Genomic DNA, 13,773 nt, shown 5'->3' on the forward strand with positions numbered 1-13,773 from the left:
GGTTAGAGAGGTGCGATTGGGTGCTGGAGCACTGGGCTCAAACGCTGCTCTGTCACTTCATAACCGTGAGACTGGGACAAGTTACTGTACCTGTCTGTTAAGTAACTTCATCTTCTCAAAGGAAGTAATAAGAGCTCCTATATCTCATCTGGTGGTTGTAAGGGTTACAAGACCAAATTCATACAAAATTTAAGTGTCTGGCATATAGTTTGTACTCAACAAATGTCAGTTATTATTATGTACCTTCATAATTCCAAATATATTGAAGATAGCATTAAAAAAAATCGCAGATGAAGGTAAGGTGTCCGTCTCTGCTATTAACTGTGGAATGCTGCACGGGACGTCAACTTCTGGCTCTCAAATCTGTCCCATGTAAGGTGGGGCAGAGGGACTGATCTTTCAAGGTCCCTCTCATCCCTGACCTTCTTCTGAGCCCACCTTCATGGGAGATGTTTTGAGGAATGATTGCCACGTATTCATACTAGATACAGGAAAAAGCATCCTGGCAGAGTCCTCAGAAAAGTGAGTTTCTGTTTAAACAAATTCCATGTTCTCCTTTCTTTTCACAGAAACCTACACCAGTGAAGAGGTGTAGGACACGTATGAAGGTACACCACAAGGATTTTCAAATTTGTAAAATTCAAATCAAAACATTTTTGGGAGGAGGGCAGGGGAAATGCAGTTCATGCCACAGGTTTCTGGAAAGTTGTATAGGCAGAACAGTGGAGAGAACGATAGGTCACTGAATGGAAGTGTAACAGACACATGGAGGTCAAATCCTTGTGGCTTTCCTTCAAACATGTCCTTGTTTTAGGATCTAGGCTTCAGCAGCAACCATGTCATTAGCTGTAACTGTCCTTCTGGCACTGGTTATTATCAGAGCAGACCAAACCTTTGTTCACTGAACTTGAAGAAATCAAAATGAACAGAGGAAAAAAATGCTGCTAGTGGTATTCTCCAGGGACCTGGGATGAAGTAAAAACAGAGACACCAATGTGGCATGTGATGTCACCCTGTCCACAGTTCTGACTCAGGGGCTGGCCTGTTGTTACAATGCTGGAGAGTACGTGTGGCTCCTTCAACAGCCAGATTATTTCCTCCTAGGAGCAAGTCCCCCAAAAATGAAACCTCTGAGCTTCTCACAGCCTAAACTTGGGTCTCTGGCACCCAGAAGATGTTCACTCAGAGTGGCATTGAGGTCGACAGTCATTGATACTGCTTCTTTTGGCCAAAGCTGGTGCCTTCAAGGTGTTTTACATGGGGTCGACATTTAAAAACCTACATTCACTAATGTGCAGGAGTAATACAAATAGCCAAAGAAGGATCCACCACTTCCTTTTCTCCTCCTTTCTTCACCCACCGCAGTCTGGCTTCTGCTCCTGCCTCCTCAACAACCAGGTCCCCAGAGACTTGCCGGTTGATGAATCCTATGAATAATTCCCAGTCCTCACCCTACCTGGCCTGGTGGAAGCATGTGACACTGGAAAGTTCTCTTCCTCTGTTTTTGGTTACATTACTAGAGTGTACGTTGCATGAGGGCAGGGACTGCATCTACCTTGTTCCCTGAGGCATTTCTTACAATGCTTGGCTAAATGTTTGCTTGTATTTGTGTGAATGATCCAGACTTTCCTAGCTCATGTCTCGTCTCTGGCTGATCCTTTGCAGCACTGTCCTTGTTGACGTTCCCTGAAATGAAGATTTTCTTCTGGGCTGGATCTGAACCTGCTTCTACTCCATATATTCTGCCTGGTGACTTCATCTACATCTCCGTCTTTGCTGACCATCCTTCTGGGGAGGATTCCTAAGCTCCCTTTCCAGCCGAGGCCCTCCACGCAACCCCTCACACCTGCTGGACATCTCCGTTGTGGCAGCATGCTGACATCTCAAACTCCTCCCCCCACTGTTTCCTATTTTGGTGCATGGAATTACCACCACCCACCTGTCCAAAGCAGAAACTCGGGGGTCATCCTTACCCCCCTCCCTCCACACACACCCCAGCCCCATTCACCTCCATATTCCATCTCTGAGTTCTGTTGATTCTCCTTCCTAACCCTCCCTGTCACCTGTCCACTACCACTGTCCCAGCTCAGGCTCCCATCCTCTCTGAGCTACTTCCTCAGCCTCTCCATCTGTGTGACCCTCCTCTGTGGCCTCCTGTCTCCCTCCAGCCAAAGCTCCAAGTGCTCCTCCGCGACCCTGCACCCACTGCTCTTCCTCTAACTGCTACGACCCTTCAAGTTTCTAAACAACACCACCTCCAGGAAGCCCTTCCTGACCCCGCCCAGCCTCAGTCAGAGGCGCTTGCTTCTGAACATCCCATCAAAGCACTTAGCACATGACACTGTCATTTCCTCTGTCATGTCTGCATCTCCTGCTACCTGTGTCCATGTGGCTCATTATTTTAGCCCCTGAAGCTAGGACAGTACCCATAAAGATATTCACAAATATTCTGAAAGAATAAAGTAGATTTACATATTTGTAAAATTCAAATCAAAAGGCAATAACATCCTAAAAGAACTGAACTTAAAAAAACAAAAACAACCTTGAGCCCAGCTTTCAAATGGAATACAGTAGTCTCCCCTTATCTGCAGTTTTGTTTTCTGCGGTTTCAGTTATCTGTGGTTAATCATGGTCCAAAAATATTCAATGAAAAGTCCAGAAATAAATAACTCATAAGTTTCAAATTGTGCACCATTCTGAGTAGCAGGATGAAATCCTGCATGGTGCAGCTCCCTCCCACCAGGGGGACATGAATCCTCCCTCTGTCCCGCTGTCCCATGCTGTCGCTGTTAGTGGCTCCGCAGTGGTCCCAGTTATCAGATAGACTGCCACAGTGTCACAGTGCTTGTGTTCAAGTCACCCTTATTTTACTTCATGATGACCCCAATGTGCAAGAGTAGTGATGCTGGCAATTTGGATATGCCAAAGAGAAGCTGCAAAGTGCTTCTTTTAAATGGAGACGACCCTGGCGTTCACTGGCTAGGGTTTGGTACTATCTGCACTTTCAGGCATTCACTGGCTGTCTTATTCCTGCAGTTGAAAAGGACTACTGTAGTCAACAAAGGGCACTTACCAAGGTGGCGGGTAGAAACAACTGAGAGTATGGAGGTACTTTTCACACAAGCACAGATCGATTTAGATTTACATACAGGAGACTACTTCCCAAATTCTTATTCAAACATCCTTCAAATTGACTCTGTCTATAATCTTGTAAAATAAACTATATGTGATACAAGTATTTCCTAACATCCAACGAGTCAGGAAGAGATAAAAAGATGTGGTCTCTTCATCCCTAATTTTTTAAGCAAAAAATAATCATATCTTAATATTTCATAGTTTGAAAGGAGTTGAAGCTCATCCAAGCCAACATGTCACAGATGAGACGACAGACTTAGAGGGGCAAACAAACTTGTTGAAGGTCACATCTGGCTAGTCAGTGGTAAAGTAGTGTTAGGACCCTGTTCCCTGACCCGCAGTTGAGCATTCTGAGCTGTCACTGCCATTTGGGATCAGAAGTTTACTGCACAGGCAGCTGTGCTTTCAGGAGCATTTTGCCTGTGAAATGTTTCTTTCAACCACGCTTACAACTAATAACTACTTCGTTATTCAGCAACCTGAAGAAGAGGAGGGAAATAGAACACTCCTCCGTTCAGTCCTGTGTTTCTCGTGGGGGCAGAGGAAGGGGAAACGGGAAGAATCTCAGCGGTGGGAGACGAGAGAGAAAGAAAAACATGAGAGGTGCTGATCAAGCGTGTGCCGGGTAACGGCGGGGAACACGTCGAGGTACTTACCTTTTCTTTGTCACTAGCTTCTCTAGCCACTGTAGAGCCCTGAAACACAAAGAAATAATAAAAACGTGCATACGCGAGGCATCGGTTTCACATGCATAAAATCTGAAAGTGGTCCTGGGTAGAGCATAGAAATAGAGTGTCTGCTGGAGCCCTCCTGAACACGGCCCTTTGCCCGGGTGGTGTCCACCCCCCAGGTGTTCTTGTCCACTCCTCTCCACCTGCTCACCTGTCCTGTCTTTCTGGTTCTTGTTCACCTGCCAGAAATCAGTAAACCTGACTTGACTTATTAAACACTGGGTCAAAACCACACCTTCCTGTATCAACTGCCAGAAGTTGTTGGTCTTGTTACCTTCAAAGGGGAAGTGGGCCATCGAATGGCCACAGTGACCATCAGGCACTAAATGCCTCTTTTCCCATGTTGTGGCTTCCAGAGGCGGGCAGGTCCTGGCCCTCTGAGTGCCTTTTCTGCAACACTTATTGTTTCTTCCCCATTTTACAGTTACCGATGAACACACCAGTCCCGTGTGGGCACTTCCTGACCCTTTTACTTTAGAGATTCCTTCAAAGACACACATGGACTCGCACCTCTTTTGTGCCAGGCCCTATGCTGAGCACAAATGTACAAAGTGGAGGAAAACCCAGTCCTTGATCTCAGCAGTTCCTACTCTACCCAAAGATTTTCAAAACTGTGCCTCAGAGCTCTGGGTTGTCCAAGATGACCTGAGACCACCCTCAGATGCTGACAGGGAGGCTTTGGGGTAGAGTTCAAGCAGAGAAACTTTCCTTTGTTTGTGGAAGATTTTAATTCAAAAGAAAAGCTGGGAAACAAATGATCCGGGGAATTCCTAAATATGTTAATGCAACAATGACTCTTCTTTGTGCTCCTCAGTGACAATCACGATCATGGTGTCTTATTCGCAGCAGATGCTTGGTGTTTACTGAATAAATGGTTGGAAAAGGATCACAGATGAATTTACGGATGTCCCTTCCCCTCCAGCACTGGATACTAAAACCACTACTAGGTCAGCAGAGCTATCTGCTTACTTGACTGCCTCTCAAAGAGACATTTATTGCCCTAGAATACCTGAGTTAGTCAATCAACAAAAAAAACCTTTTATTTCATGTGGGAAAAGTGAAAGCAGCTTCTAGACTGACCATTCACAGAGAAATCAAAATTTTTACATTACTACCAGCTTTCATTCAAGCACCTCAGGCACTGAATAGGATGTGTGCTGCTTGGAATTCTTGGATGCAGAAACTCAGACTGAAGAGACTCCTGGTGGTGGGAAGGGAGCCAAGACCAGGCTGTGAGTCCTGCCAGGGTCAGTTTTCCATTCCTCTGGTGCTAGCAACCCCAGAATTGGAGAGTGTGAGAGACCCTACTCTGGCCCTGGGAAAATGCTCAATGTTTCTTGGGGACCAAGTTGGAGGAGCACAAAGGTGACACACCAAAAGAAGATGAACCATGGGCATCATTCGTGCAGGAAACCCTGAGGACCCACTGCACGAGGGCAGCGTGTCCTATTCTGCACAGCTGAGCCCAGCAACTGTCACTTGTAGTGGTCTACTTTCCTTCCTTTAGGGATTCCTGAATATGGGCCACAAACACCTTCCTCTACACACTGATTCCTAACAAAGAATGTTCCCAAATTACAAAAACAAAAACAAAAATAGGCCATTTGTAATACATGAGCACTGCTTATGCTATTGAGCAGAGGAAGAAGCTATTTATTTATTTATTCTACTTTGTATCCTGAATCAAGCTGTTGGTTTGTGTGTGCACTTTCCCACCTACAATGTAATTCACCCTGCTTCTGATTCTCAGGGAAGCTACATCTCTGTGTAATGCAGATCATTAATCTGGAGGAAAAAACTCTTCCAAATTTAAATTAATTCAGAATAAAAATTTAAAACAAAAATAGAAAAGTAAAGTTAGTAAGTTTAGGCCAAGAGTTTGAGCCGTGAAATGATGCCAAATGTACAGATTCTATCACAACTGAAAGCACTAACAAGAACAGAACTTATTTATTCTACGAACTAAAAAGGGAGATGAAATTATGAAATGCAACCCAAATTAAAACAATAATATTCTATCTACAAATGTAATTTACATCAAGGGCTGGCTAGTTAGCTCACTTGGTTACAGCATGGTGCTGATTACCACCAAGGTCAAGGGCTCAGATCCCCATACTGGCCAAGCCGCCAAAAAATAAAAGATTCTAATTTACATCAAGATATATTTACCAGATGCCTACTTATATGAGGTACGATCTTGGGCATTTCTGGGAGACAAAAAAAGTAAATAGAACAAAATACTTGCCCATAAGGCACCGGCACACTAGCAGAACAGATGAGACAATCAAAGTTCACAGACCACCTCCCACATGCTATGTCTTATGCTGCATATGACAATTTGTATCTCATTTAATCCTCACAAAAACCCTGCAATCATAGGTAAAATTATTCCTGTTTTAACAGATGAAGCAACTGAGGCTCAGAGATTCAGCAATTTGTACATGGCTAACAAGCCACAAAACCCAGACATGTGTCTTCACAGGTTACTCTGGCTTTCTCACATGGGAGAGTCAGACCAGCACACAGAGTCCTGAAATACACAACAGAGTGCACTGAGCAGCAGCACAGCAGAGGCTCCAGGAAGAGCCGGTGCTGGTGAGAGCCCAGAGGGTGGTGAGGATTTCCCTGGGGACAATTCCAGAGGAACACAATGGCTTGAGCTGGGACTTGGAGGAGGACACAGTGATGCTATGTTTGAGAAACTGATCCAGTGTCTCTGGACTTCATAAGTTAGGAGACAAGCCTGGGCATTTCTCAAAGTGTGGTTCAGAACCCTAGGGTCCTAGGGCCCTTGTGGAGGTCTGCAAACTCAAAACTATTTTTATAATAATACTGAGACGATATTTGCCTTTTCCACAATCTTGATATTCACATGCCTATTGCAAAAACAATGGTGGGGAATATTGTTGGCGGCTCAGCACAAATCAAGCAGTGGCACCAAAGGGTCTTTGTAGTATTTGTGGTTACAAATAAAAGTAAACCCCCTAAATCCTAGCATCATTTAAGAGACTGAGCATCATTTCAGAGTGGCCTCTGAAGCCAGAGAGCCTGCTGTTGTGACTTGTTAACTGAGTGCAAGTTGCTGAAGCCTGAGACAGTGCCTCGTACAAGCAGGCAACTAGTAAACAACCAAAGCAATAAATGCTTTGTTTATTGCTTGATGAAGCAATAAAATTAATTTGATCAAATCTTGACCCCAGAGCACACATCTTCACACCTTTTCCAAATCCTGTGTAGGAAGTACACCTAAACCTCTTCTGTTTACGAAGAAGGCATGGTTTCTTAAGAACCACTTCTGCGATGTTTTGAGTTATGGGCTGAATCATGAAACAACATTTTTACTTGAATGAACAACTGACAATATGTTTATTTAGATCTAGGCATGTGGCAGGTATTTGCTCAAAAAGGTACAAAGCTGCTGGGCTCAGCTGTGTGCAGGGAGGCTGTGTGCTGTCATTTCACACAGAACTGACTTGTTGCTGATGATAAAATTTGAGATTTTAAGGGAAAATCAGAATTCTAAAACACTTATATCCACTACTTTGAGTGTGACAGCTTTCTACTACATAAAAGACTTTTCTGATGAGGTTGGTAGTGATGTAAATGTGACTTTTTGATGCTGTATAATGAAAAGTATCGATATTTGGAAGAGTCACGTAAGTCGGTAAACCAATATGTCCCAAATGACTTCATAAAATCATGCAAACAGACCAATGGACTTTAATGAAAAGAGTACAAAAAGTTCACTGATGTGATTTCAGATTCCACAATGTAACAAAGCTTTGAGAAATGACCTCTTGTCAAGTTTTGGTGTAGTATCAAAGAAGAATATCTACGATTATCTGAAAAAGTTATTAAAACATCCTCCTCCTCCTTTCTAACTACTTATTTGTGTGAAGTCAGATTTTCTTCATGTACTTCAATCAAATAACACTGTAAGAGACTGACAGAAGAATCAGATGTGATGTTCCAACTGTCTCCATTAAGTCAGACATGGCAGAGTTTTGCAAAAATGTAAAACAATGCCACTTGTCTAATTTTTGCTTTTGGAAAATATAGTCATTTTCATAGAAATATGTTAAAGTATGGTTTTATCATTATTGTAAATAAATTAAAGTAAGTATTTTAATATTTATCATATTAATTTCTAATATTATAAATATCCACGGATACAACCTATATAAGCAAAACCTTTTTGGGGTCATCTTTTAAGAGTGGAAAAGGGTTCTGAGACCCAAAAACTTGAAACCAACTGATGTAGACCAGATTTTTTCTGAAAGGGTCACAGCATAAATGTTTCAGGCTTGTGGCCCATAATGGTCTCTGCGGTAATTACTGAACTCTACTGTTAATAGTGCAAAAGCAGCCACAGACAATGCAGAAACAATCGGCATAGCAGTATTCCAAATAAAGCTTTATTTACAAGAATGGACCCCAAGTTGCATTTGGAATGCAGGGAGGTCATAGTTTGCCAGCTCCTATCTTGGACATTCTTCCCCTGAGTCATTGATGCTAGAAGTCAGATCATGTCACTCCACTCTCAGAATTTCCAGGGTCCCCTTCTCCCTCCTGTCTCAGGGGCTCTGTACTTAGTGTTCCCTTTTCCTGGATCATTCTTCCCTCAGCTCATTTCCTCATCTCCTTCAGGTCTCCTCCAATGTCATCTTCTCAGGGAAATCTTCCTTGACACCATATTTAAAACTGTACCCCTCTCTGTTTTTATTTCTAAGTATAGCACTTATCACTTCCTAATATACTATATCACTTACTTATTACTTTTACTTATTGTCTGTCTTTACCCACCAGAACGTCAGCTCCTTGGTGCAGGTTTGGTTTGTTTTGTTCATAAAATTATTCCTAGCACCTAGAACAGTGCTTGGTATGTAGCTGGTGTATAGAAATATACATGATATTTCTAATATGAACAAGTGTCTTTTGGAAAAGCCAGCAAGCCCTGATTGCTCAACATGAACGAATACACGGCTAGTTGCCTTAGGTAGCTTTAAGCTCTGAGTGCCTCCTAAGCATTTTGTATGATTAATTGTATTTTATAATGTGGATGAGTAAGCTTGAGTTATGTAACAAAAAAATTAATTAAGTCAATCTTACCTTTAAGTCATATTTCCTATATACAGACAAACGGTGGCTGAACACATTCCTTGTAACAATCACATATATTTCAACTCCGTCGACATTAAGCCGGTACATGCCCAAGAATTGGGGGAGAAGGGTGATCCCGTGACATTCCACTATATACTGCATAAGAGAGAAAGAAAAAGGGGAAAAAAATCCAATCAAAAGGTGCTTGTTTAGATGGAAAATACAACTTTTCTGCTTATGGTGTTTATATGAAGTGAAAACCTTTACCCACAAAAGGTCCTACTTACAGAAAATGACACGTTCGTATGGATTACCAATCAGATATGGGCTCACCATGTATACACAGATAAGAAAATTCAATTTTATCTCCAAAGAGATATTTTTTCTAAGATTGCAAACTATTTTGTAAAGTTAAAACTTGGATGTAATAGTGCAGGACAAGAGGACAGGTGAATGATCCTTTCTGAAATTCCTTGTGAAATTACACCTACCTCGGGTCTCCACCTTCCACTCTGGAAGCCCAGAGGATGAATTTATGAGACTGAGGCAGAGCAACTTAGCCAGTAAGAGCAGCTTCTTTAACAGTGTTAAAGTCGAGATTAAAGAGGAAATTGAGGAGACAGCCCATGTTAGAAGCTGGGAGGGTTGGGCTCTGGTCCTAGTTTTTCTGTTTCTAGTTGAGACTTTGTCTAGATCTAAGCTACTCACACAAGAGCAGGGACATGAAGGGGGGCCCCTGTGACTACAGAGCACTTGCCCCTTCTCTACAGACAGACAGGGATTCTCTGGCCCCGTGCTGGTTTCCATCAAGTCCACTGGACAAATCCCAGGGCTTACACCATTTCCAATGAGAGCTGCAAAAACACGTGACTTCTGAAGTCTTAATGACCATACTCCAAAGGGCCACAAGATGGAGCTACTTTTCCCTGAAAGCAGACCTTTATAAAACAGGGGTCCCACTGCACTTCCCAAAGGAAATGTAGGTTTTCCTTCCTTTCTTTAAAATGAAGGGGAAAGAAGATCTCGAAAAGCTCTCTTATTCTATGACACATGTGTGAAATCTCTAGGATAATAAACAGCATGACTAGTATGATTCCAATATTGTAAACACTGTACACATTGTGCATATTCGCACAGAAATGTCTGGAGGATGCACACCAAATGATAACGGTGGAATTTTGGGTAATTTTGATTTTTCTTTTTTTTTAAAAAAAACTATACTGCTCAATTTTTCTTTCGTTTACAATGAGCATGTTATAAACACAAGAAAGTAATTAGAATGTCCTTTCAAACTTTTTAACGGCAAACACTGTTAATAATCAACTAGTACTATTTAACCATGTTAGGAATTTTAATGCCATTTGCTTTTATCACTGAAGAAAAGGTGAACAGCTTCAGTATCTGAGTTTGATTTTTTCCACCCAAAGTTTTGGCAAATTTTAAAGATGCTTCTGCCCTTTTTTTCCAACTGACAATAATTGAGCTATATATTTTAATTTGATATAATTTCTGAATAGAGTTTTACCTAAACTTGTTATGTGAAATCAGATGAGTGGAACATTTTTTATTTCTGTCCTTACAAACTAAAATAAATTAATGAGTTCGGCTAATGCAAAACAGGTGGTACACAGCCCTTGGTTGCAAAGAAAATTTCTTACTTCTGATCTACAGAAATAAAAAGGGTTGTTGTTTCTCACCACTAAAGAAAGGTGGTGGATAGGCCTTAAAACATGGAGACAGCAGGTCTGTCTTGTCTAAGTGTAGCTTTGAGAGCCAGAAAAATGTGCCTAAGCTTCCTGGTGCCTCCACTTACTAGCTATGGGATTTTGGACAAGTTACTAACTCACCCTGCATTTTACTTTCATTTTTCCAGAAAACAGGCATCATAATTCCTACCTCAAAGGTGGTTGTGAGGATTACAGATAATATGTCAAAATACTTCACATAATGCCGTGTCCTGCACTGTACTCTTCCTCCAACTGCAGTTGAGAATGATAATTAATCATAATTTTCATTCCAATCTCTGTTAAGAAACTGTCATGTTACGTCTATCTGTTTTGTGTTCCCAACTGACTTGACATGTACTGGGGTTACATGTACTGGGGTCTACTTTGAGGATACTCTGCGGTGGTTATTTATGAGCCACAGAAGACATGATTACTGCCCTGGGACACACACCAGGTTCAGTTTGTCTCAGCCCCTCTCCGTGCTGTTCTGCTCAGATTATTCTCATCATGGACTGTCTTTAAGAAGTCCTGTCATTAGAAAATGTCTCTTTGATCAAAATCTTTGTGCAAAGCCACAGAGAGCCATGGCTCATAGAGGATACCAATCATTGCCCATGTTGATGAATATGTTAAAGAAACCTTTTGGATATTAAATGGGAAATCACTGACAAGCTTTTTTTTTTTTTCTCCCCCAGGGAAAAACACCTATACAGATTACATTTTACATCTCCCCTCCCTTTAAGATTAGATAAGTTACCACACAGAAAAAATTGCCCAAGTTTGATCTTCTCCAGCAGCAAGTGCCTATGTGCAGCCATTCTCAAAGGTACGGCTCATCTACGGGGCTCTTTGATAAACATCTTGAAAAACAGAGATTAATAAACTTCAAACTCCTGAGTATATAAGGATGTACAAAACCACAAATCATATTAGAGCATATCTACTAGATTTCAGTATTGCCAAGCTGCAGTTGGTGCCAAATGTTTAGAAAGCATTTATGGGTTAAAATTTCACAGAAGAGAAAATTCTATGCATTAAACAAACCTTTGGCTGGGGACATGGGGAAAGGACACTCTGTTGCATTTCAGTAGAGGAACTTTTAACTGGGTCTGTGAACAACAGGGCTGGGACCACTGGACTCTAGCATGATGTGCTGCGGTATGTAGGTGTGACACAAAGATGCCTGAATGTCAATCTTCTTAGATTCTTCACCAGCTGACCCAGGAAAGCCTGTGCCCAAACTCTTAACACCAGCAGGCACATCTACAAGAACTCCTACACACACACTGCTAGAGCTAATCCCTGAACCAGGTGTAAATTCATGGCCACAGCTTTAGCTGGGCTCTTGGAATGATTCAGACTATTCAGGTGCTAGAACCTTCAGGGTCAGGCTCTACATTCACTAACTGTGTAATGTTGTGAGAGTTACTCAACCTCTCTGTATCTGCATTTGGAAAATAGAAATAATAATAACACTTAATACATGGTGGTTTTGTGATGATTAAATTAATTATAAAGTTCTTAGAGCAGAGCTTGATTCATAAAAAGGAGTAGTACAGCAGTGTTCTCAATAATTTGAACCTTCTCCACTTCCCTTAAACCTCAAAACCCTCATCACTCTCAATATTCATTCACGGATTCACTTAAAAGATACTTATTGAGCATCCATTATACTGTGAGGGGTGCTGACTGTACAGCAGGGAAAAAGAGACTTGGTTCTCGTCCACATGCAACACATTCAACAGCACAGGGAAAAAGAGGAACCATCTGGAAGGGAATGGCCTCGACTTCCTCTGCCAAATCTCCCAGCACTTGCATGGAAGTTCCCCCAAACTGCCCCATGGTCAGGGTGAGGGGAGAAGATGGGGCTCCTTCTAAGACCCAGCTCTCCATTCCTCCTGGAACCTATCTTGCTGGGTTCTCAGCCATCATCCCCTCTCAGTCCAGGATTCTCGATCTCTCTCTCTCCACTGGCAGCATCTCAACAATGTTTAAATGTGCTGAAGTTTCTCTCATGAAACAAACAAAAACAAAAAACAAAACACTCCCTCAACTGCAGAGACACAACAATCAGACACATTTTCTGGAAGTGACTGGATCTTGGCCTGAACAAACATTTTGAGGTAATTGGGGGCATGGAATATGCCACTCGCTAGATGTCTTGTGATATTAAATAATTAATTTTCTAAGGAGTGGAGCAAGATGGCAGACTAGAAGGAGACATTGCTTGACTGTCTCGCAAGGACGGAGAATGAATCCAATACGCAGTGACCCCTGAAGGAGAAAAATGAAAGGAGGGAGCTGGAACACAGCAAGGGAACCGCGGAGATGCTGGTGAGTGTAGAAACTCAGGACAGCCACAAAGAGAATGGAAAAATTCTCGGCCATCATCGCCCATTCCCTAACCTGTAGTGGTGGGGATTCAGGATGAGTTTTTGCCTGCGGGAAAGTGAGGTCTGTGCTGCCCCTTGATGTCATGCGCTCGGTACTGGGAACTGTTGTGATCACATGTGGCTGTGCTGGCCTGGGGAGGGACTCAATGTGGAGCTGCTCCCACCCTTGGGACCCTGACTGCTGCGGTGAGCTTAGGACTGGGATTGACCCTTGGCTATGGCCCTGTGCCCTGGGAACAGTCTAGTGCAGCGAGGGTGCCACCCTCAGGATGGAAGGGGTCAGTACATGGACCCTCCAGAACTAGAAAGCACCTTGTTCAGGTCTGGTGCCCATGCCTGGCGACCTTGCCTACACTGGTGGGATGTATGTACAATACTTATAACCGTGAGGAGGGGGAGAACCCCACATGCCTCTCTCTGGGGTTGCCTCTGTAGCCATGCCCTGGTGCTGGGAACTCTTGGCCACACACTTGACTGAACTGACTCAGGGAGGGGCACATGCTAAACCTCCCCCACCCCCGGGGCCGCAGGCTTCTGTAGCATAGATTTGAGATCATCCCCAAAACCCCAGACCATTTCTCTCTGGCCCCTGTGGTGGTTCACTCCGCTGTGGCCACATCATTGCACTGGGTTGCCCATACGTATGTCCACATGGTTTCCTGCACCCTGGGAATAGGTGGCCCAGTA

General features: G+C 42.9%; 1 protein-coding gene across 1 annotated transcript in view; it reads right to left on the reverse strand.

The window, feature by feature from the left end:
* PIP4K2A (phosphatidylinositol-5-phosphate 4-kinase type 2 alpha) overlaps positions 1 to 13,773 on the reverse strand; it is a 170,379-nt gene that overhangs the window by 25,309 nt on the left and 131,297 nt on the right. Inside the window, exons 5-6 of the mRNA XM_063099403.1 lie at positions 8,976 to 9,122; positions 3,792 to 3,830 (exon numbers count right to left, since the gene is read on the reverse strand). Coding sequence (XP_062955473.1) covers positions 3,792 to 3,830; positions 8,976 to 9,122 — 186 coding nt within the window. The remainder of the gene's footprint in view (positions 1 to 3,791; positions 3,831 to 8,975; positions 9,123 to 13,773) is intronic.

Source organism: Cynocephalus volans, chromosome 6 (genome assembly GCF_027409185.1).
Source record: "Cynocephalus volans isolate mCynVol1 chromosome 6, mCynVol1.pri, whole genome shotgun sequence".
Classification (NCBI taxonomy): Eukaryota; Metazoa; Chordata; class Mammalia; order Dermoptera; family Cynocephalidae; genus Cynocephalus; species Cynocephalus volans.